This window comes from Crinia signifera, chromosome 11 (assembly GCF_055691185.1).
Source record: "Crinia signifera chromosome 11, ASM5569118v1, whole genome shotgun sequence".
NCBI classification, from domain to species: Eukaryota; Metazoa; Chordata; class Amphibia; order Anura; family Myobatrachidae; genus Crinia; species Crinia signifera.
In genome coordinates, this window is record NC_139227.1 from 69,136,838 (window position 1) to 69,158,007 (window position 21,170).

General features: G+C 44.7%; 1 protein-coding gene across 1 annotated transcript in view; it reads left to right on the top strand.

The window, feature by feature from the left end:
• Positions 1–21,170, top strand: part of LOC146046114 (ribosomal protein S6 kinase alpha-4-like) — an 82,998-nt gene that overhangs the window by 35,687 nt on the left and 26,141 nt on the right. Inside the window, exons 13-14 of the mRNA XM_083165306.1 lie at positions 14,547–14,717; positions 14,804–14,995. Coding sequence (XP_083021432.1) covers positions 14,547–14,717; positions 14,804–14,995 — 363 coding nt within the window. The remainder of the gene's footprint in view (positions 1–14,546; positions 14,718–14,803; positions 14,996–21,170) is intronic.

The window sequence follows — 21,170 nt, forward strand, 5'->3', positions numbered from 1 at the left end:
TTGCCCCTTGGCGAACTAGTAAAAGACTGTAGGGGACTAAAGGAAGAGGGGTGTTAAGGGAATAGGTATGCCTAGAGGGGTAGGTTTTACAGGGTGGGGGGAGGGGAGTGGATTTATGTTGTCTATTGTATGTTTGTGTGTTAGGTATTTATGTAATAGGCAACTGTGTGTAAAATTTGACCGGTATCTGGGTCAAGGAGAAGTCAACTGTTTTTGGAAATGGCAATTGCTATCTAATTGGCTAAAACAAGTAGATCTTAGATACTCCTCTAGACTAAACTTTTGGGATATCTGACTGTCTTGAATCACCGGTAGAAATTGAAAATGATGGGAAATGGTCAGATTCCTGACATGGAATGTGCGTGGCTTAAATGAGAAAGTCAAAAGCTCTCTAGTACTTAAGCAATGTAAGATACTGGAAGCAGACATAATATGTTTTCAGGAGACTCACCTATGTGGGGATAAGTTATTGGCATTGAGGCAACCCTGGATTGGATGGTCCTATCGTACACCGTTAACCTCATCCTCCAGAGGAGTCTCAATAATTATTAAGAAAAACATTGCTGTTGAATATATTGACCCAGGTGGTAGGTATGTATTTCTGGGTGGGTAGATCAACTCAATTAGGTTTAGTATATTATCAATGTATATCCCACCCCCCTTTACATATGAGGTGCTTAGGAAGGCTGTAGATTTTGTTATCTCTCGCCCTGAGAATTTTATCCTATGCCTTGGAGATTTCAGTGCAGTGATGAACCCTCATATGGATAAGTGGAAGAATAAAGGTGGGCTTGTCAGACCTAGGACTGGCCTAGCTGAATTTATGGCTGAAGTAGGGTGGTGGGATGTTTTGGAGGGAAAGACATCCAAATATCCAACAATACTCATGCTATTATTCTTCATGTAAAACCTTTTCCTCTACCTCCCCATGGCAGCCACCAATACTGGGTTAAGTCCGTCAGGGTAGTATCTGGAAAGGAAACATAAAACAAAACCGGACACTGGGTCCTATATAAGCCCCTCCCCCAGAATCCACAGTGTCTTTTTTTTCCTTTCCAGGGTAGTTAGGCAGCTTACCCTGATAGAGACTCTCTCCGCTGCCTAGAGCAGTTGGGGTTTGAGATTATATAAGGAAGAGGAAAAGGTCTCCGCTGCCGAGCGCAGTTAGGGGTTACCTTACAGGTCTGTTGAAATCAGGTTCCGAATAACGGGAGCCGGACATCGCGTGGAGAACACCAGCGGTGTATGCCGCGGGGAGACAGGACGCCGGCCGCGTCAGGAGCGGGCTGGCTAGGTGAGGATACAGGCGCACAGAGGAGTGACGACAGCGTGCAAGGCTGCGCCGGCTACGTGCACAGGCGCGCCGGCCGCGCGCACAGGCGCGCCGGCCGCGTGCACAGGCGCGCCGGCCGCGCACCGGCCACGTGCACACCCGGCGACAGGATGGGCGCATAATCTATGACGCGGCAGAGGAGGCGCGACGGCGCTGATGTGTGTGGGATGCCGCAGCTGAGGCATCAATATAAGAAAAGCGTGGCAGCAGCGGGTGCCTGCAGCATTCAACGCTGGGACTCTGTGGATACAGAAACGCTCAACAGACCTGGTAGGACTCCTAAGATCAGCTTGCTGTAGGAGTATTTTTCATTATGCAATATACTAATTACATGTATATGTTAGCTACAGGCTACTTGGCAAAAAGCATAATGGAGGAAGAGAAAAAATTAAGAAAATCAGGGTAAGCTGGGATCTAAAAAAGCGGAATATATGTATGAGGAAAATATATATATAGTTGGATTATGGTGTACCATGTATTCTAGATCTGACACAAGTAAAGATAAGCTGGAGAAAGCTAAGCATAAGAAACATCATGCGTCAAAGTGTACCTTGTGTGACAAACCACTGTCAGAAAAGTGCATGGGATCCACCTGTGAGAAGTGCAAACAAACTCAACAAACAGGGTCGCCACATATGACAGAATTAGTGGCTAGAATTAAAGCGGCATTGGCCGATACATTCGTAACTAAGGAAGACATGATAAAAATGTCGTCAAAGAGAAGCAGAGCTGTGGTGTCTGATGATTCAGATGAGGCAGGGGAAGGTCCAAGTGTGAGAGAAACGGAATTGGAAGAGGGAGAAGTGAGCCAGGATAAATCCGAGGCAGACTTCAACCCGGTATTATTAGAGAATTTATTGATACTGATAAATAAATCACTAAATAGTGAAGAGACACAAGAGGAGTAAAGACTCCAGGATTTGCTTTTTCGTGATAAAAAGAAAAAAGCAAAAGTGTTTCCTTTATCAAAAACACTGAAGGAATTAGTGGAGGAAGAATGGAAACACCCAGACAAGAAAGTGGCTGTACCGATAAAAATATCGAAGATGTATCCCTTCGAGGTAGAAGAAGTACGCAATTGGGAGGAGGCTCCGAAGGTGGATGCGGCCATTGCTCGGATCTCCAGAAAAACCACGTTACCGCTAGAAGACGCTAATATCTTCAAAGAATCAATGGAGCGGAAAATTGAGATCAGTCTCAGAAAACAACATGCCACATCAGGGGCAACAATGAAAGCATCCTCAGCTATGGCTGTAACAGCTAGAGTGTTGAGATCATGGTGCCAGGACCTTGAGTCAGACACACTTGACGGGATCAAAAGGTCCGAATTGATAAAGATTATTCAGAACATTCAAGTGGCTGTAGAATTCTTATGCGAGGCATCACTAGACGTAGTCAAGTTGGCAGCAAGAACCAGTGCCACTAATACAGTAGCCAGACGAGCTTTATGGCTGAAGCCGTGGTCAGCTGACACACAATCCAAACAAAAATTATTATCATTACCGTTTCAAGGCCAATATTTATTTGGCAGCAAGTTGGACGAGATAATTACAAAACTCTCCGGGGGAAAGTCCGTCTGGCTGCCTCAAGATAAGCCAAAAAGAGGTATACCGGGAAGATATTATAGATATCAACCAGCGGAATATAAAGAAGCCAGGACCTATAGGCCAGGGAGAAATTTTAGAAGATCATGGTCAACTAATAGAAGTTTTTTTCGTGGCCAAAGAGGGGGAAGATATCCCTTCAGGCAGTCAAACCAATGACGCCAGGCGGACAGTCGGGGGCAGACTAAAAAAATTTGGACAAACATGGGCTCAATCGATAGAAGACGATTGGGTGTTAGAAATTATTATGACAGGATACAAAATAGAATTTGTAGCATATCCAGGACATTGGAGAACAGAGTCCCCGGTCCCACGGAATCCAATAGAAAGAGAAGCACTCTTCTCAAGCTTACAGAACATGATCAACCAAAAAGTGGTCACAGTGGTACCAAGGAATCAGGAGATGCAAGGCTGGCATTCCAGGTTCTTTGTGGTACAGAAAATATCCGGAGGATTCAGGACAATTCTGGACTTGAGAAGACTAAATGCTTACGTATCCATAAGAAAATTCAAGATGGAGTCATTAAGGACTATATTGCCAGATATAAAAAAAGGAACCTATCTCTCAACGATAGATCTACAGGACGCCTACTTGCATATTCCCATATGCGAAAAACATCACAAATTTCTCAGGTTCAGACTAGCAGGAGTAACCTACCAATTTGTTGCCCTTCCCTTCGGGTTGGCCACTTCACCCCGCACATTTACAAAAGTGTTAATCGTATTAATCGCCAATCTAAGAAAACAAGGAGTCACATTGTGGCCATACCTAGACGACATCTTGATCATGGCAAAATCGGAAAAGGAGGCTATAAGCCACACTGTAAAAGTCAAACATTATCTGGAAGATCATGGATGGATAGTGAACGTAGGAAAGAGCCATTTGGAGCCATCTCAATCAGTGAGATATTTAGGCGTAGAAATAAACACTCAGTCTATGACAATAAAACTGACCCCGGAAAGAAGGGAGAAATTAAGAAAAGCTGTACTCAGACTATATGGAAAAAGAACGACTTCATCAGGAGCGTGCATGTCAACACTAGGGCTAATGTCAGCAGCCCTAGATGCGGTGCCATGGGGAAGATTTCACATGAGAGCATTTCAAATGTGTTTCATTACCCAATGGGACGGCAATGGACGAAACAAGGAACAGTTAATTAAGCTGTCACAAGGAGCCTGGCAGAGTCTGGAGTGGTGGTCTCAGGAAGCGAGACTGGTAGATGGAAGAAAGTTTCTGACATCCAATCAGGTGATTGTAACAACGGACGCCAGTCAGACAGGCTGGGGAGCAATTTGCGGAGACAAGATAGCCCAAGGGACCTGGACAGAATCCTTAAGCAAAAGTCACTCCAACATCCGGGAGCTAAGAGCCGTGTTCATGGCATGCAAACAATTACAAAATCAATTAACAGGAAGAGATGTAATGATAAGATCTGACAATCAAACTGTCGTATCATACATAAACAAACAAGGAGGAACAAAAAGTCAAACACTGATGTTGGAAGCAAGAAAATTATTCTTATGGGCAGAAACCCAAATAAACAGCCTAGCAGCAGTGTTCGTGGCAGGAAAAAACAACCTACAAGCAGACAGCCTCAGCAGGTATCAAGTATTGCCAGGAGAGTGGGAGCTGTCGACAGAAATGTTCCTGACAATAGCTCGAAGGTGGGGGATGCCCCAAATAGATCTAATGGCCACAAGAAAAAATGCGAAAGTGGAAAGATTTTTCTCAAGACACTGGGAACCAGGCTCAGAACAAGCCGACGCATTAACAGCAGAATGGACGGCGGAACTGGTGTACGTATTTCCCCCTTTTCCCATAATAGCACGGTTATTGAGAAAGATACAACAGGAGGAGGCGACAGTGATAGCCATAATACCGTTCTGGCCAAGAAGGCCGTGGTTCGCCAACCTGAGGAGAATGGCAGTGGCAGAGCCATGGAGATTACCCAACAACAACAACTTGATAGGACAGGGCAAGTTATGGCGGATGCAACCGTCCGACTGGAAGCTGACGGCCTGGCTACTGAGACGAGAACATTGAAAGATAAAGGGTTCTCAAACAAAGTGATAAATACCTTATTAAAAGCCAGGAAGAGATCAACATCGAAAACATATCACAACATTTGGAAAAAATGTGTGTATTTTTGTAAAGCAGGCAGAAAAAGGCCGGACAGTACAGCTACGGTGCTAGAATTCCTACAAACAGGGTTAGACCGTAAGCTATCAACTAGTACGATTAAAGTACAAGTGTCAGCCATATCGGCAATGTTGGACGTAAAACTAGCCGAAGACAAATACATACAGAGATTCATACAAGCGGCTAAAAGAATAAAACCATCGTTTCACAGCCCATTAGCCCCGTGGGACCTTAATCTGGTACTCAATACAATGGTGGAAGCTCCATTTGAACCAATGGAGGAAGTTTCGCTGAAGTGGCTAACTATTAAAGTAGTGTTCTTGGTGGCAATAACATCGGCCAGAAGAGTATCTGAAATACAAGCACTGTGGGCACGGCAGCCATTCTTAAACTTTTTCAAAGAAAAAGTAGTACTAAGGACCAACCCACAGTTTTTACCAAAAGTCGTCTCATCTTTCCACATAAATCAAGAGATCGTTCTCCCATCCTTCTGTGCGAACCCAGCTAATCACAAAGAAGAAAGACTGCATAAACTAGACGTGGTAAGGGCACTAAGAATATACCTGAATAGGACAAAAGATTATAGAAAATCGGAGAGGCTCTTTATTTTAACAGAGGGAAAAAATAAAGGTCAGGGAGCTAGTAAAACAACTATCTCAAGATGGATAAAATCGTGTATCTTAGAAGCTTATAAAATAAGAAATCGGCAACCGCCGTTGGGGCTGAAAGCACATTCAACGCGGGGTATGTCAACCTCGTGGGCAGAAAAGGAGACGGCATCAGTAGAGGAACTGTGCAAAGCGGCATGCTGGTCGTCTCTGCACACGTTTACAAAACATTATAGAATGGATATTACTGCATCAGCCGACGCAAAATTCGGGAGGAAGGTCCTGAGTGCGGTAATCTAAAAAAAAAAAAAAAAAAAAATATATATATATATATATATATATATATATATATATATATATATATAATTGTTATGGAGGTGAGTTAACCTCTTTCTTATTTCTTATTTCTATTCTTTATGTTCCCACCCCATAGAATACTGCTTGGGTATGACCCAGTAGTGGCTGCCATGGGGAGGTAGAGGAAAGAACAGATTCCTACCTGTTAATATGCTTTCCTCTACTCCACCATGGCAGCATTTTTCCCACCTCTATGAAAGTAATATGATGGTGTAAGCTGTATAACAAAGACACTGTGGATTCTGGGGGAGGGGCTTATATAGGACCCAGTGTCCGGTTTTGTTTTATGTTTCCTTTCCAGATACTACCCTGACGGACTTAACCCAGTAGTGGTGGCTGCCATGGTGGAGTAGAGGAAAGCATATTAACAGGTAGGAATCTGTTCTTTCCTCCACAAATGTACTAAATAAAATAACACGGATAGAGTATAAAGCACGTGGTATCTCAGACCACTCGCCAATAATAACTCAAATCGAGCTAGTGTCCTGGGAGGGTTTACGTTACTGGCGGCTCCACCCCTCTTGGTTGGCCCAGATTGGAAATCTAAAGTAAGTAGGTGCACAGATAGATGGATTATTTGGCTTTAATATTGACTCTGCCAGCTCTATATATATGTATGGGAATCATTTAAGGCCTTCTTCAGAGGAATTTTAATGAAGAAATTAGCATGGGTAAAAAGGGAATGCCGGGCAACATCCTTGGTGTTAGAATCTAAAATGATAGAGCTGGAGCAGAAGTACCTACAAAATAAAACAGCCAAGTAGGCTAGAATGGCTAGAGGCCCAAAAAGTGTGGGTTGAACAACTACAGGTAATGGCAAGTAATAGATTATTAAAGAAGTCCCATACAATCTATTTAAATACTGATAGAGAGGGGAAATTCATGACATACTTTTCAAAGATCAACAGTCCCTTAAGTGTAGTTACTAAGATCTTCACAGGAGCAGGGGAATTACTGACTACCTCTTCAGATATCGCCAAAGAATTTGTGAGTAATTTCAGTGAGGTGTATCAATCTAAACTAGCTATAGGAAGTGAGGACATTGAAAATTATTTGGGCAGAATGTACTTACCAACCTTGTCCTCTGAGGGTACAAAAACACTAGACAGAAGTAGAATTAGCAATTAGGTCACTATCAATGGGCAAGGCACCTGGGATAGCTTGCCCAGGGAGATTTATAAAGAATTTGGTGGAATTCTGGCCCCTAGGCTATTGCATATTTTTCAGAGAATGTAAATATATGGGAAGTTATCTAACTCAATGACAGAGGCATTTATTACAGTAATTCCCAAGAGTGGCACGGATCCTACATTGGTAGATTCATATCAGCCAATTTCCCTGATCTCGTCTGATGCCAAGATTTTTGCTAAGATACTGGCAAACAGGCTTAACGGGGTGATCAGGGAAATAGTGCAGCCGGTTCAAATCGGGTTTATGAGTGTAAAATCTACTGCTTTAAACCTGAGAAGAGTACTTACCTATCTTTAGATAACTAATATTTCTGGTAGAAAAACAGTGATTGCATCTTTTGATGCAGATAAAGCTTTTGACTCAGTAGAATGGCTATACCTGAGGCACGTATTGCGGGATTTTGGGTTTGGTCCAAGCTTCATAAAGTGGGTTTTTCTATTATATCAACATCCGAGTGCCAGAAAACTTAAAAATGGGTTTATCTCCATATGGGTTTATCCACCATTTTATTTAGGGGTAAACGTCAAGGGTGCCCCCTCTCACCCATGCTGTTTACGGTCACAATAGAACCAATTGCATGTAAGTTGAGAACAATATTACACGATGGGGGGTCAGAGGGGAAGCTTGATATCCCTTTACGCAGACGATTTACTGGTGGGTATGTCAGATTATGACAACGAGCTGCCAATTGTGATGGAGACTCTCCAGGAAATTGGGTCCTATTCTGGTCTAACAATAAACTGTAATAAATCACATCTTATGATAACGAGTGGAGATGGAAGTTGTGAAACTAGAAGTGTTGCTTGCCTCCCCAGAGTAGATAGATTTAAGTACTTGGGGTGGTAATATCTAAAGACCCAAAGGAATTTGTTATGGACAATGTTTATCCCCTAATCGATGAATTTAAGATCAAATGTAAATGTTGGTTGAGGCTGCCCTTAACAGTGTTGGGACGTGTCAACTTGGTAAAAATGGTAATTCTACCTAAATTCCTACATATATTTAAGCAATCACCTATATTTATCAAGGACGAGGTATTTAGGAAGATTAATGGTATAATTTCTTCTTTTGTAAAAAATAAGTCCCCTAGAATTTAAATGGCTACTCTAACTAGAGAACGGGACAGGGGGGGAACTGCAATGCCCAACTTTAAATTATATTATTTTGCCACTCAAATTGTCCATTTGTGTGCATGGATCAAGGAAGATGAGCGTTTGGCGGAACGTGTTAATCTTATCAATGTTGCAGTTCCTGGACACTGGTTATGTCTCCCAAGGTGCATAACTTTGCCTCCACTGGTGGAAACTCCAGCCTTGGCGTCCACACTTGTGGGGGCTGTGTCATTAATTGTCCCAACAGCTGGCAGCCTCTAGATAGGTTAGTTCTAGTGCTGAGCCACTGGGGGATTGAGGTTTTTCTGGGGATCCAGAAAACAGGATGAGGAACAGCTGTCATTTGTGTGTTGCTCCTCGAAAAATTATTAAAATATACATTTTATTAGTATTTTATCAAGACTGCGAAGTATAAAAGAAAAAAGTGATACAGAAATAGAAAAAAACAGCATGTTTTAAAATAAGTTGGTGAAGCAGGCAATGCACCGTAATGTGTCTATGTATGCTTAAAGGTTGAAAACCCTCTCGCGTCTTATGCTATGTGACTACGTATGTTGGAATCTTTTTGTTACATCCCATTCAATGCTGTTCATAGTATAGAGCACTCTAGGTGCTTTTTCATGTGAATGCACTGGAAGTCTGGTGAGAGATTGTTGTGTGTATTCAATATATTTCACAAGCAACAATGTTGCAATATAATATCACTTTATCTCATACATCCAAACATTGCATGTACTGTATTATTCTGTGTTTGTAATGGTGCCCACAGACGCATCAATTTTACTGTGCTATGCGTTTTTGACTGTACAATGGTTCTATACAATTTTTCTTCCAGCTTGCGATGCGATGTGCACTTGGATGCATGCGATGCGATGTGATTGAACCCATGTTTGTAATGTTAATTTTCAGATGTAGTCTAAAAAGTACGTGCAGCACGTACTTTTTTAGACATACAATATCGGGCTCCCGAGAACGCGCATCGCACAAGCCCATAAACACCACCCGATAATTGTACATTACATGCGTTTTGTACTTAAAAAGTACAAAACGCTTTTGATAATTGATGCGTCTGTTGGCACCTTAACAATATCACCGCTGAATGAGAGCTGCTAGACACAATATTAATGTCAAACTACGTCTCGTGGTACTCATATTTTTAGGTGTTAACACATTATTTTGCAACATTGTTGCTTGTGATAGTATAGAGTATATAAAAGTTACATTTTAATACTTTTTGAGGTGCACCATATAACTGATAGGTTTTCCTCTTCCTGTTTTCTGTGATATAATTGTCACCTGTTACAGCCTGTAACTTACAGGATAGAGTTTCTGACCTCTCCCCATTTGGTTTTCTACTACTGGTCTTTCAGCCTCTCTACAAAAGTTGAAGGCTCTACAGGAGATGGTGGAGAAACTCCTTGTGGCTGACCTTGTGATTCCAGTTTTGGTACATAAGCAAACTCAAGGTTTCAGTCCAGTCTATTTTGAATCTCAGAGCACTAAACATACATTTGCTCTACCACGGTTTCAAAATGGAACTTTTGTGATCCTCAGAGTATGGAGCATGGAGCTAGAAGAGTTTCTGAAGTCTTTGGACAAAAACTTGCACATCCTGTTTTGGGATCCTCATCAGTAATTCCTTTGGTTAGTAATACGTACAGGTATCCCATTTACAATTTTGAGCCCTTTTGTTTGACCTCTCGGTGCTTTGTGGGTTCATGATGGTAGCTTACCTTTGAACCCTGGGTGTGACCCTTGTCTGCTATTGCTTCTTATCAAAGCCTCGTCGGCAGGTGCCACATTTGAACATGTGACACTGATGATTAAATTGGCAACTTCAAGACTCCTATTGCTGGGCATGCTCTGCAACATATCCTTGAGGAAGGTCTTTCTTCCTCATTAGAAATACACACAATCCAATTCCTTGTCAAATTTGGTGCTGAAGAAGCAGTCTGTTTTTGTCTCTATGCATCCGTTTTTTGGGCTCGATGGCCTTTTTTGAAGCAATTAAGTTTGAAAAGTTAACTCACGGAAGTTTAACTAGACCTGCTACCCTAATGGCCAGGCTCTCCACTTCAATGAGCCAAGCTTGTTCTTCTCTCTCCACAGACTCATCACTCCCTTCTGTAGTGATTGAATACTGACTACTTGGGAACTGATTGCTCATTTGTGATAGGAGATTGGAGCTTAGTGACCGCGGATTCCAGTTTACAGGGCAATCTTCGTTTCAGGGTTAGTAGTCTTGCCATGATGCTGTGTTGTCAATGAATGTCCTAGAACTCAGGGTAACCTTCAATGCATTGACAGCTATGTTCTTTTCTGCGTGGGGTGGGTGCGTCCAGTAATGCCACGTCTGTAGCATATATAAATAACCATGGGGGAATTTTGGCAATGCAGGAGGCTATATGCATTCTGGAGTAGGCAGAGAAGCATGTCCCAGCCATATTAGCCTTGTACATACATTCCTGGAGTAGAAAATTGGAAAGCAGACCATCTAGGTTACCAAGATCTACACCACAGTTAAGAGGCTCTTCATTCAGAGCTCTTCCAAATGCTATTGGATCATTTGGATCAACTTCCAGTGTAATCTTCTAGGATTTGTGATCTGGGAGCGTCAGAAGCCGATGCACTGTCCATTCTGTGGCACTTCTGGCTTGTTTATATGTTCCTGTTGTTCTGTTGTTTGAGGTGGTAAAGTTCAAATCTTGTCATAGAAAACGATCTTGCTTTTGGCTCGCGCATCAGCTCAGAGCATGATGGACTTTGGCACTTTATCGTGCCACTATCCTTATTTTGTTTTCCGTGGTGAACGAATTGAGCTTAGTACAAGCCTAATGTTGTTTTTGAGTTTTCACATCAATGAACCTATTGTGTTTGCAGTTTTCTCTTTTGATGGTGCCTTTTCCTCCCTCTTTGGATGATGTACAGTATGAGCTCTTTTATTATTATTATTATTGTTTATTTATATGGCGCCACAAGGGTTCTGCAGCGTCTGACAATATATAGATGAGCAAAGAACAATACAAGAAAGATTGTGATTTACAGTACTGAGGACAAGCACATGGTAAATAATCAGTTGCAACAGCGTTCTACAATCTAAAGGTACGGGGCAGACAAACTGGGTGACACAGCTGGGATAGATGCAAACATAATCATAGGGTTAGGCTAAGAGATGGTTGGATTTAATGAAGAAGTGGGTCTTGAGTGCCCGTTTAAAGTTTTGTAGGGAGGTGGCAAGTCTAATAGGGATGGGTAGAGAATTACAGAGATGCAGTGCACAACCGCCAAAGTCCTGGAGGCGGGAATGAGAGGAAGTAACCAGTTTGCAGGAGAGGCAACGTGCATTTGTGGAGCGGAGAGTGCGGGTGGGAGTGTAAAGAGAGACAAGCTCAGATATGTCGGAGGGATGGGTGATGGCTTTGCAACTGAGCGTAAGGAGCTTGAATTGTATTCTGAAGGTAAAGAGGAGCCAGTGCAGGGCTTGTAAGAGAGGAGAGGTGGACATAGTACGTTTGGAGAGGAAGATGAGACGGGCAGCAGCATTGGGGATAGATTGTGTACGTTGCTCTTAAGGGCCCTACATACGCAGAGATTTGTGCCAGAGATTCATAATGGGAGATTCAGCATGAGAGATTTCACTCTCTCAAATAATGAGCCACATACAGAGAGATTTGTGCCAGAGATTCATAATGGGAGATTCAGCATCGGAGATTTCAAATCGATCACAGAAAGTGACGTCAGAATGGATTACCAGTCATCATTGTTAAAAGGGTGACCACAAACAAAGTGGTGTCACATTAAAATGATCAGCCACATTTCTACGTCAGAGCAGCCACACATACAGTATTAACCAATAACACTGAATCCCTCATGGACAAGCAGCAACCCCCCCCCCCCCCCCCCCCCCCCTGAAAGTCTAATCATGATTCACCACAGAGAGCTTAAAGAGGGATTCATGCAGAAATATGACAGTTTGATACAGAAAAAGCAGGTTAACATGTACTATGTTATGTATAATGAGCATTACAGATGAAAGGAAAATGCACTTGGTGTTACAGAACATCATGGAAGGAGTGACATGGGACAGGTGTTTTGGGCTTCCCCCTGCATTGGTGTAATGACCTGGAGTAGTTTATTCTGCCAGTGATGCCCCCTGCGCTCAGCACCCGGCTCTTACGTCCTTTCCTAGCCTCTGCTTCAGCACCAGCGCAGCACACAGGAAGCCGCTCCTGCCGACAAACTCCTGCAAGCCCACCGGAACACAAATGTCAGTCCGCTCCCTGAAGCGGTCCAGCATCCCGGCGATGTGAAAATCAGAGCGGCCACTGCGTAGACTCCCGAGCCGCCCAGCAGGAAGGATGCCCGGATCTCCTGGTCCTGTGGAGCACGCAGTAGTCGATGAGTGTGGTGGCTCGGCACAGGTGCATGTCCCGGTCCGCGGTTGGAGAGGCAAGGCGGCTCTGGCGGCATCAATGCAGGTTTTGGTGATCGCTCAGAAGGCGACCACAAACTCAAAGATGTGCAGGGCCTTCTGAGCGACCACTACTGAAATAACAAGCAGGGCTGTTATGCATCGGGTACCTGCAGGGCCGCGCAACTGCATCGCTGTGTGGGCTATACACACCGCGCAACTGCATCGCTGTGTGGGCTACACACACAGGGATGTTTAACCATTTTCTGAGTGATTTTATAAAATTATGTAAAATCGCTCAGAAAGTGGCTGAATATCGCTCTGTGTGTAGGGCCCTTTACTGCTTTACAGAAGACTGATGATATCTTTGTCATCTATGATCTGCATATGAAGTGCTCGCCCAGATCTAAACTAGACTATTAACCTGTGGATTGGTATGTTGAACCAATAGGCTTATGTCTTCAATGGCCCCTAGATAGATGCATGTGCTGTTTGTGTGGTGGTGTTGTTTGTGTACTGTAGTTCCTTTGTTTGGTGTCCTTCAAACCTTGTTTGTGTCTTTCTTACCTCTGTCTCTCTCCTGTTTATTCCTCTTCCTCATTTTCAATTGGTCTTTATTAATCTTAACTGAGGCTAGGTAAGGTATAAAGGGGGGGGGGGGATCCACATTCAATTGTTAGGAGTCTGAGAGTACCCGGATCCACTCATCACCCATTTATAGGTCTGTGAAGTCTCCTCTGAAATGAATTTACTGTTACCAAAATCTGTTTTTCTGTGTGTACTTGGACACCCTTTCACACTTTCTATTGGCTGCATACTCCATTTGTTTGGAGACTGTCATGTTTCCTTCTCCAGATGCTTTTCTAATGATGTAAACACGGTCTTAACCCTTCTTTCTAGATTTGCAGAACCCCTTTTAAAACACATAAAAACACACTGTTTCTGGACTCATGGCTGTTTTATTGTTTTCAGGATGATCGCCAGACAGTAATTTTCACAGAGAAGTATGTTCACACCCCTGTCACTCATTAACAGAGACCTAGGGGTAAATTTACTAAAGCTTCTAAAAATGAAAAAAGATGAGGTTGCCCATAGCAACCAATCAGGTTCTGACTCATTTTCTAGGATGCAATAGATAAATGAGAGACAGAATATGGTAGGTGTCTATGGTCAATATCACCTTTTCTAGTCACTGGCCACTATCTGGCATCAGTCAATACCAACAGATGGCCTGCAGTGGCCTTATATAATCCAGAATCCTCCTCTCCCTTCCAAATTGATGGGCCAACTAAATGCCCTACTTGACTTTTAAAAAAAGACCTTCACAGGACAGGTGTTCTGATTTTGGTGAGATACACTTCCACATTGCAGGGAGAAGCACTGTGACAACAACCGGCAGGTACACACACATTATATCCCCCAAATGCATGACTTTCACTGCGCTTACTAGCTAGCTGGTTCCTGTGTAGCACATTGCCCCTTTCGCACACATTTATAGGGTAGGAAAACTTCGTAAGGCTGTCACATCTGCACATCAGAATGCCAGGCTTGTCCACACAGTGTGCTGCCTCTGAAGTGACCGTGGTTTTCCTGATCATGAGAAGCACTACAGTATTTCCCTGGTCAGCTGCTTTATGACATCAGGATGCTGTTCATTTGTGGAGAGTAAAGCACATTATTGTAGGTAACCGTAACCTTAAGTGTGATTTTATTTGCTCCAATCACATATATTGCTTAGTCTGTCCCTCTCTATTTGTTGTATAAATTGTATTTTTCTTTCTGTGTGGCAGTATCATTCATATCTTGTGATGGAGCTCCTGGATGGTGGGGAGTTGCTGGAGCGCATAAAGAAACAGTCCCGGTTTAGCGAGGTAGAGGCAAGCAGCCTGATGCGCAGTCTTGTGGGCGCTGTGTGTCACATGCATGAAGCTGGAGTAGTGCACAGAGACCTTAAACCCGAGGTGAGGGGGAATTAAAAACTAAGGAGAGATGTTAAGAGTTTAGACGTCCTAAATGACTTATTCACAATAGCCTCTTCTTCATGCAGAATGTTCTCCTTTCATCTCCTTGTGAGGATGCTGTTCTCAAGGTGATAGACTTTGGATTTGCCAAGTTCCGCCCACCAGGGACACGCCCACTTCATACGCCTTGCTTTACACTGCACTATGCTGCCCCAGAACTGCTTTCTCACCAGGGTTATGATGAGTCATGTGATTTATGGAGCCTTGGGGTAATCATGGTAAGTTTTCTTATTGCCAAGTTGACTCATTAAGGACCTAGTTGAGGTAGCAATGTAATCAGCCATTCTGTTTGCCACCCAGGAAATAGCTTCTGGAGCTAGTCAGTTAATGCATGCTAACTCATCCATTCAGCATGAAATGTCGTGTATATAGCTGCAGAATGATCCCCATGGCTATCTGGATTTGCAACTATTACACTCAAAAATGCATCTGTATATTAACATAAAAAGGTGTACTTTGAAGGTACATCCACTTTAAAATCTAATGTATAGATCTGTCTAGAAAAAAAATGCAGCATCACCTTATATTTATTTATTATTAATTACCAGTTATTTATATAGCGCGCACATATTCCGCATTGCTTTACAGAGAATATTTCAACATTTGCATCTGTCCCTGTCCCAGTTGAGTTTACAATCTATATTCCCTACCACATGTACATGTTCATTCTAGAGTTAATTTTTGTCAATTAACCTACCAGTATGTTTTTGGATTGTGGGAGGAAACGGGAGTACCCAGAGGAAGAAGTCGACGGGCAGCACATCAGTCCGGTGGTGAAGGGCAGCCGCACATAATTCAGCGTACTGCCGCTGGGGGAGCATTGCATGGTTTCCCTGCTCCCCCATCGGCAATACGCTAATTGCGTACATTGCTGGAGTGTCATGGAGGACGCGACTGCTCATATACCCACTATCCACGTGATACCCCCAGTGTCCACGTGGGCGTGGAGTTAATTTTATAAAGTGTGGCGAGCGCAGCGAGCCACCAAGCCCGAAGCGTGGCGAGGGGATCCGCGTCCCCTCGCGGGCTTGCTGCACTTACCACGCTTCGGGCTCGGTGGCTCGCTGCGCTTGCCACACTTTATAAAATTAACTCCACACCCACGTGGACACTGGGGGTATCATGTGGATAGTGGGGATATGAACCATTGTGTATTAGCACAGCTCCTGAGCAAGTTACGTAACTTACATAGTTTACGTAAGTTACGTATATTACGTAGCCAGCATAGTGTTGTATTGGTATTTTCAATACACCACTACGCAAACTACGTAATGGGCGCCCTGCTAATACATAAGTACTGAATATTCAAACGCCACACAGTTAGGGCCATGGTGGGAATCAAACCCATGACCTTAATCTTGGGGGGCAGTAATGCCTCCAAGACTGAGGTCCGTTCTGTTTACACCGTCCGTTCTGCCCCAATAGAAATTCAAAATCGGACATGTCTTGAGGCATGGTTGACTTGGTCTGCACTCCTGAATGTCGGATCCACCTCTCCGGCTGTATATGCTCGCTATTACTTTGTTACACTAAATATAGCCGAATATTTACACACATGAGGTTTGGAAAAACATATTTATGTATGATATTGTGCCCATGTCTAATCTCAGGATCTAAAGGTGCCCATACACCAAGCTGATTTCGTCCCACTGCGACCAATCGGGCTGTGAAATCGGCCCAAATCGGCTTGATTTGATGTCCCCTCAGGTCCGATGCGCGGTCCCGTGTGCATCGGACCCGAGCAGGTGGTCGGACCTGCTGGCTGTCCAACCACCCATACTGAGACCTCCGATGTATGCAGTGAGGGAGTGGGCTGCGTAGTCCGGCCAGCTGGTTGGGTGGTGGGGGCAGGCAGCGGCAGCTGGAAAGCGGCATGGGGCAGGCAGGGGGGTTCTGACTCTCTGCGGCGCTGGTCAGCGGGACCGGCGGATGGGAGCTGAGTGAATAGCGCTATTCACTGGGCGGCGGCGGCGTGGGAAGCGTTGCTGAATTTGAAAACATTGGCCGGATGCTGATTGGCTGAATCTATGCCAATCAGCGTACAGCCAGTGTTTTCAAATTCAGCAGTGCTTCCCACGCTATTCGCCGGGCAAATAGCGCTACTCACTCAGTTCCCATCCACCGGACCCGCTGACCAGCACCGCAGAGGCACCCCTCTGCCTGCCACATGCCGCAGGGACCCCGTTTCCCGCCCCACAGACCCCACCATTTCCCTAGGGATATACATGCAATAAATCGCATGCGATTTATTGCATGTTTAATTTGGCACATCAAGTGCCAAATCGTAAGCAGCCTCCCGGGGAGATGCCGGGCATACTGGTCTGACTTGTCCTAAGGACTAGTCGGACCAAGTGTATATTTTCTTTCAATCTTATCATCTTTAGGGCTATTTCACACGCTCCGGCTCCTGCCGGGCGGCGAAACCCCGCACGGCCAGGAAGCCGTGCCGCACACCGTAGTTAATAATGGACACAAATGTGTCCATTCACATGGGACGCCACGGCCCAGCCGCCCGGTTGCAGCCGAATCCCACCATTGGAAGGGACGGCTGCCGGGCTGTGGCCATCCTCACCATTCTAAACTGCTATGTGCCCGTGCAGGGTTTCGCTGCCCGGCAGGAGCGGGAGCATGTGAAATAGCCCTTAGAATATGTTTCTGACTGTTGCCAGACAATTTCACCTTTTTGTTGTTGTTCGAATATGAAAAATTCATGGTGTTCTGTGATGACCTAATTTCCCAACGAGTCGTCATATGATTACTACCCACTGCCATCTGCCACTGTTGCCAGGACCATAGCAGAAAGTGATGGGTACACAAGCTGTCACTGGGAACATTTGTGTTCATTAAGCTGCTCAGACAGTGATAGAATGTCTGCGACATCCATATTCTTGTGTGTGTGTGATAGTAACTGAAAACATACTTGCTGTCTGTGCTGCGTTTGCTGTAACCACCACAATTACTGATGGCTTCCAGTGGATCCGTACTGTACTAGATTATTCTCAGCTAGTGTGACCAAGCTGAATATTTGTTGATGACTCTCCTATGTGAACTTCCTATTTGCCTACACAGATGTTAGATGCTGAGCGTGAGTGAGCTGACAGGACCATGCAGCTCTCCTAATGTCGGGTGTCTTTTTTTTTTTTGCTGAAAATGTAATTGATTGAAAACAAATCTAATTCTGTCTTCACATGTTACATCTGCCCCACCTGCAGTGCACATGGTTTTGTCCAGCTAAGAAGGAATTTGCCTCTAAGAGTGAACTAGAATAAGGCCCAATGTGACACGCAGAGTGTGCTGATTTGATATGCGACACTTTTATATTGTGTGTAACTGGCTTTGAATACTGAGCAGAACAGAAATTGTATTGGGAAAAAAACTGCAGCTGCTGCATTTTAGTAAAAAAAAAAAAAAAACATAATAAGATTCTCACATGACCGGGCATGCCATGAGGGGCTGTTTGTCGTGATTGCCGATGTACGAGGAAACGTCTGTTTGTTGGAAAACCATTTTCTCTGAACATTTCTAGGGGTTACAGTATATGGGCAATATACAATGTTGTCAAGGGGATACACACTATACGATTTTTTGTTAACAATATGCACGGTGTCATTATGCAGTGTATACCCACTATATTGCTAACTATGCACACTCCCTCGGAATGTTAATGATAACTCCTATCGTCTGACCATGCAGTCAAATCTGACAATATCGTCTCGGTGACGTTGCTAAAAGATATTTTTAACTATATGATCCAGTTTTTTTACCTGCGCTTGTTTGTTTTGCCTATCTAGATTAATAGACATTTTATCTGACAGCCTGAAACCATCAAATATTGTGGGCATAAAGATGTTATTCGGGTGCAGTGTAAAGGCCCCCATACATTATGCGATTTGGGCCCGATTTCACCCGATTCGGATGAATCGGGCTGTGAAATCGTCCCAAATCGCATGTTTTGACGCGCGGTCCCATGCGCATCGGATCGGAGTCGGGCAGTCGCACCGGCTGCACATAAGATTTCCTAAATCTTATGTGCAGTCTCCGGGCAGGGTCAGCGGGCGGGGGACGCCGGGGAAGGTGAGCTGACAAATAGTCAGCAGGCGGGGGACGCCGGGCATGGGGAGAGGCTGGCAGGGGCAGCTGACACTATAGACAGCGGGCGGGGGGAACAGCTCACTGCTGGGCAGGAGGACCAGGCAGATGCAGCTTCAATAAAACGAATAGGGAGGCAGTGATTGGCTGAGAGAGCTCTTTCAGTCAATCACTGGCTCCCCATTCTTTGTATTGTTTTTTTTCTTCCTTGAAGCTGCGTCTGCCTGGTCCTGCCCAGCACGTGAGCTGTTCCTCTCGCCTGTTCACCGGCGTCCCCCCGCCCGCTGCCTATGTGTACACTGCCCCTGCTAGCCTCTCCCCATGCCCGGATCAACAGTGTCCCCGGCCAGCTGACTATTTGTCAGCTCACCCTGCCCAGCAGTTCCCTGCTGCTCCCCAGCGTCCCCCACCCGGCTCTCCCTCTGCAGCTCCCCGGGGACTGCATATGATAAATCCATGAGATTTATCATATGCTAAATTTGGCACATCAAGTGCCTAATCGTGTGTCCCCCTCCCGGGGAGCTGCAGGGTAAATCAAGTCCGACTTGTCCCTAGGACAAGTCGGACTAATGTATGGGGGCCTAAAGATCCTTTGCCAAGGTGCACAGATCTCGCCTTGGAATACATTAGTGGGACACAGAAAGGGAGGGATTACCGTATGGTCCAGGGATGGGGTAATAACTGGAACTATCCAGACCATATGGAGAGGCTGTAATCTCTCCCTTCCCACTTCACTGGTGACAACTGTCACAGACACCCCCGACACAGGGAAAAAAAGAGATGAGCATTACAAACTCCTGGTAGGGAGCCAGTCTGGTCAGGTATTGCGGGGTCCGGACAAATCTGGTTGTTACCTAATCCCTATGTTAGTGCCATATTGCTGGATAGGTGTGTCATGCATGAAGAGAAAGCTGTTGGGCTCAGAACATAATCAGACCTGGGGAGGTGGGTGGGGGGAATAAGGTGGGGTTAGGGTTAGGCACTAAGGGGGTAAAATTACCTGGTGGGGGGATAGTTGGGGTTAGGCATTGTGAGGGGGTTAGGCCAAAGGAAAATACCAGCTCAAATAGTGTAATGGTTAGCATTACTGCCTCACAGCACTGAGGTCATGGGTTCAATTCCCACCATGGTCCTAACTGTGTGGAGTTTGTATATACTCCCTGTGCTTGCGTGGGTTTCCTCCAACTGTCCAAAAATATAATGGTAGTGAGTGTATATGTGGTAGGGAATATAGATTGTAAGCTCCGATGGTTGTAAAGCGTTGAAAAACCGTCAACATCTTTCTAGTGTAAAATATTGCTGTCGTGCACATATACACGAATGACACCTATTCAATATGACACATCTGTAGGAACCACAAGTTTACTTTTCTAATGTGGTTCTCAAACTGCGGGTTGTGACCCCAAAGAGGGTCCGAGCATCTCTGTATGTGGTCGCGACTTCATGTTGCTGACCATCAAGCTAATGGGCCAGATGCACTAAGCTTCAAAAGTGATAAATTGGAAAGTGATAAACAACCAACCAATCAGCTCCTACCTGCCATGTCACAGACAGTGTTTGAAAAATGTCAGACAGGAGCTGATTGGCTGGTTGTTTATCACTCTCCATTTTATCACTTTTGAAGCTTAGTGCATCTGGCCCCAATGACTCCTCTGATCTTTCAGTCAGTGATCCAGAAAGCAGCTGCTAGGTGAGCATGAGAGGGGTAGGAGGAGGGGATGCGGTCATTAGGTTGACAAGCATCAGGTCGACATGCAGAATAGTTGACATGGGTGTAGGTTGACATGTTATTAGGTCGACACAAACATTAGGTCGACATGGGCACGTTTTTTGAGCCTACATCTGCTGATAGGTGGTATTTCATGCCCTACCATCCACTAGGGCATGGTGGGTGAATAAAATAGTGTGCCGAGCATAGCGAGCCATGCGAGGGGAAGCGGTGCTATGTTTCAGTGTCCATGTCGACTGCGTCGACAGTAGGGTAAATAAAACAGTGAAAAACCCCATGTCCACCTTTTGACTGTTGACATGTTGACCTAATGGTGTCGACCTAACTGCTGTAGATCTAATGATCCATACCCAGGAGGAGTCTGTGGAGGAGGGGAATGGTGGAAATCTCCTTATGTAAATACTCACGGTCTCCTTCTTCCATCCGCCAATACCCACTGCCTCCCTGCCACATTAGCGGTCACTTCACTTGTTTTGTGTCTCTTCAATGCTACTATGCATGTGTGGTTACGGTATAGATGGTAGACAATGGTGACTTAGTCGACATTGACAGGAGGTCGACACAAGCTTAAGATG